The sequence below is a fragment of the Nicotiana attenuata genome, chromosome 3 (assembly GCF_001879085.1).
Source record: "Nicotiana attenuata strain UT chromosome 3, NIATTr2, whole genome shotgun sequence".
Classification (NCBI taxonomy): Eukaryota; Viridiplantae; Streptophyta; class Magnoliopsida; order Solanales; family Solanaceae; genus Nicotiana; species Nicotiana attenuata.
In genome coordinates, this window is record NC_031991.1 from 39,897,887 (window position 1) to 39,901,288 (window position 3,402).

Sequence of the window (3,402 nt, forward strand, 5' to 3'; positions counted from 1 at the left end):
ATTTTTCTATACCAACTTGGCCCTCGTCCAAATGATTATTATTCCTTTTAATGAACTAGTTGCCTCTGTAAAAATTCTAAAAAAGGAGGATGCATGTAAAGATATATATAGCCTGGAACTGTATTACTAAAATGTAAAAAAGATCTAGGAAGTATATTGAAAAAAATTTAACCAAATTGTAAATACAATCAATTGAAAAGTGATTTCTGGTTGCACAAGTTGGATTACAACAACTTTACACATTTCTAAACTTACCGAGTGATACAAACTTTGGAAAACCCTTAGAGAGGAGCCATTTCCTCTTTAATAGGCCTAGCGAGGCGCGACTTCGAATTAGTCAGAGTTTTAATATGGGTACCAAACACCATATGAAAAGAAGAGAACAAAAAACTACAGAGAAAGTTAGATTAAGCATGTGACTTTACACATTTTTCTCCGAATTATGAGTGATGTGAATTGTGATGTCAACCTTCTGGACAGAATTAAGAGATCGTGTATATAATGAACCCTAATAATGTCTAGAGAAAAAATTAGTTTTGTCCAAATAGAACATATTTACATAATCGAACATGCATTTGCATTCTCATCGCTAAACATGGTATATAACATACTATCTCCAGTAAATTCAATAATCAAAGCATCTGCAACTTGTCTTGAATTAATTGCTTCAAATGATGACAAATCTCCTTCTTTTTCTTCACCCTTCTTCTTATTCTCTTCTTTTTTAGTCACCATTTCTACTCTCTTTCCAGTTTTCTTCTTTAGTTTCTTCATCATTTTATCTGCATTGATTCGACCCTTCACTACCACCTTGTGTTTGTTCATATCCGTCATGAATTCTTCAACCCCTAATAGGAAAAAGAAGAAGAAGAAAAAAGAGTATCGTAACTAATTAAAATCAGTATTAATGTAAAAAATAGTTTAATTTGTTTAACGAGGGCTTTACCTTTGATTTTGGAAATGGCTTTGGCAACTTGTTTTTCACATCCCTCGCAATACATTGAAATTTTAAACTCTACTTCCACAACCTGTACCGATCATGACAATTAATAAAATCTCATAGTTTTCTCTACTTGAAAATAAATTCTATATCTACACACACACAAAAAGAAAATATGATATATTAGAGTTATCTGACTTTTGGTGTCACTTTGTTTTGTTCCTTTTTCTTCTTGTTTCCCATTAGAAATGATGGAACATTGAGACATTTGAAAATCCAAAAGTCGGTTAATTGCAGTTATACCATTTATAGCAACGACCGAAAAGTTGCGCCCGGTTGGATTTTAGATAATGTTTGGTTTTTCACAATCTTTTCTTTAACCTTTATATTTTTCTTAATTTCGTATATTTGTGGCTTTGTTTAAGACATTTAATTATTTTGGTTTAATTTTAATACAGTAAGAAAGATGTTTCACACTTGGAACAAAGTTTAAATTGCGATTAACTAACCAAGATGCCCATAAACGTGCCATTATATTAACCTTCAAATCGAACTTTAGGAATTTTATTAGCTTTTGCAATTTGCTCGGGCTAACCGTCTAAACCCGAGTATTTCTTATCCGTTACCCTGTATTCTTTACGGGCAAAAATCGCGTTTAACCCACGGCCGAAACTATGTACACCGGTAGCCGCAAAAATATATAAAATTAACATTATTATGAACAATAAAAGAAGAAGAAGAAGAAGAATATTGCAGAGAAAAGTAGCGAGAGAGAATTCTTATTGATTTGGCATGAATTACAATGGAATAGAACCCTCTATTTATAGGGAGAGGGTGACTTAGCCACCAAGCAATGAACCCTAAAATCTCTCTCTATATAGATATTCGCCATAATAACAATTCTAGTTATAACACTCCACCTTGAATGTCTATTCAACAGATAATGTGCCTCGTTAAAACCTTAACTAAAATAAAACCCAGTGAAAAAAAAATTCTAGAAAAGGAAAAAGAGTACACATATCTAACAATACGCCTTTTGGTTGCCTCGCTAAAAACCTTGCAAGAAAACCCAGTGGGACAAAACCTTGTAAGGAAAAAAGAGTACAACGCGTATTAACTCCCCCTGATGAGAGCATCAATTCACATCCTTGAGCATTTGCATTCCAATCTTGTGCACCATCTTCAAAAGATCTTTGGTAGAGATTTGATGAACAAATCAGGCATATTAACTTGAATGAATATATTGCACATTGAATCATCATTCTTGATAGAGATGAATTGTTTTCATATGATCTTGTTGGAATCGTCAGTTCAATATCTTCACATAGAGGTGAAAACTCTTGCTATCATATTATCATGCATATAGTTATAGCAAGATATATATATGCACAAATTGCACTGAGGATGTGGTACTTCAAGATCAAGAATTGTATATGCTTCAAGCAACTTAAATCCTTCATGGATTGTCATATAAGTCATATAAGTCATATAATAGACTTTAGATGCATATCAAGTTTTCATGTCATGCTAGACATATAAGATATTGAAAATTGATTGCACATACCATTGACTTTATACTTTCAAGTGTTTGAACTACATGTTCAAAACTACATGTCTTTCATATGAAACCAAATTCTACTTGAATTGTTTCTCTTCCATTTTGGCTAATATTTTTGTATCTGTATTCGACATACTTAAGATCCTCATCTATACTTAGCGCTATGATAGATGTCGTCGACGAACATTTTATATCGGTTCCAACCTCCCTATTTTTCATAAAGACATAACATAGAGATCTCTTCATTCATATTTTCAGGTACCTGAATCTCTCATGAGATTTTATGAAGTGTTATGTCATGTGATCTTCTAGATCACTTGCCTCCTAATTTATGATCATTTTGATCATTTGCTCATCTTCTTTATCAAGAAGTTTATTTGAAACCGATTTGTCTATACGCTTTAAGGGTACCATAGACTTTATCCTTCTAGGACTTAATAGGAGCATTTGCAATGATAATATAGTTACTTTCTTTGGGCCAGCAAATGCGTCTGGCATGCTTTGCAATATATTGCAAACGAATTATCCTTTTATGAACTTCAAGTTCATATTATCTTATTCGAGGATTTAGATGTACAAATGATAATTCATTCCGCGTCACTTTTTCTCAACTGTTTATCATGTCTCCCACTCATGTTAGAAAATAAACTTTCTTCTCAATTTTGGAAACTCATCTTTGTAATCAAAATATACACCGCACATCAATAATAATAAGATGAAATCATTTGGTTCCTGACCCTGAACCATGTGTGGGGGGAGAAAATAATATACTTTGAAATATAACGTATATCAAACTGATATAGATAACTTTGTTCTCATAAGCAATTGTTTAGCTATTAAGTGGAGGCACTTAATAAATCATTTTGCTAAACCAACTGTGATGTAAACCAACTTATCAAGATGA

At 32.5% G+C, this 3,402-nt stretch overlaps 1 protein-coding gene across 1 annotated transcript; it reads right to left on the minus strand.

Moving 5' to 3' along the window:
- Nucleotides 434-1,200, minus strand: LOC109223572 (heavy metal-associated isoprenylated plant protein 19-like). Its single transcript, XM_019387937.1, has 3 exons — nt 1,139-1,200; nt 947-1,028; nt 434-848 (listed from the first exon to the last, which is right to left on the minus strand). The coding sequence occupies exons 1-3, from the start codon at nt 1,181-1,183 to the stop codon at nt 556-558; spliced, it is 420 nt and encodes a 139-aa protein (XP_019243482.1). The 5' UTR covers nt 1,184-1,200; the 3' UTR covers nt 434-555.

Coding starts and splice junctions, on each gene's coding strand:
- LOC109223572 (XM_019387937.1), bottom strand. CDS start 1,183: ATGGGAAACAAGAAGAAAAAGGAACAAAACAAAGTGACACCAAAA. Junction 1,029..1,138: donor AAAACAAAGTGACACCAAAA/GTCAGATAACTC, acceptor TGATCGGTACAG/GTTGTGGAAGTAGAGTTTAA. Junction 849..946: donor AGCCATTTCCAAAATCAAAG/GTAAAGCCCTCG, acceptor TTTTCCTATTAG/GGGTTGAAGAATTCATGACG.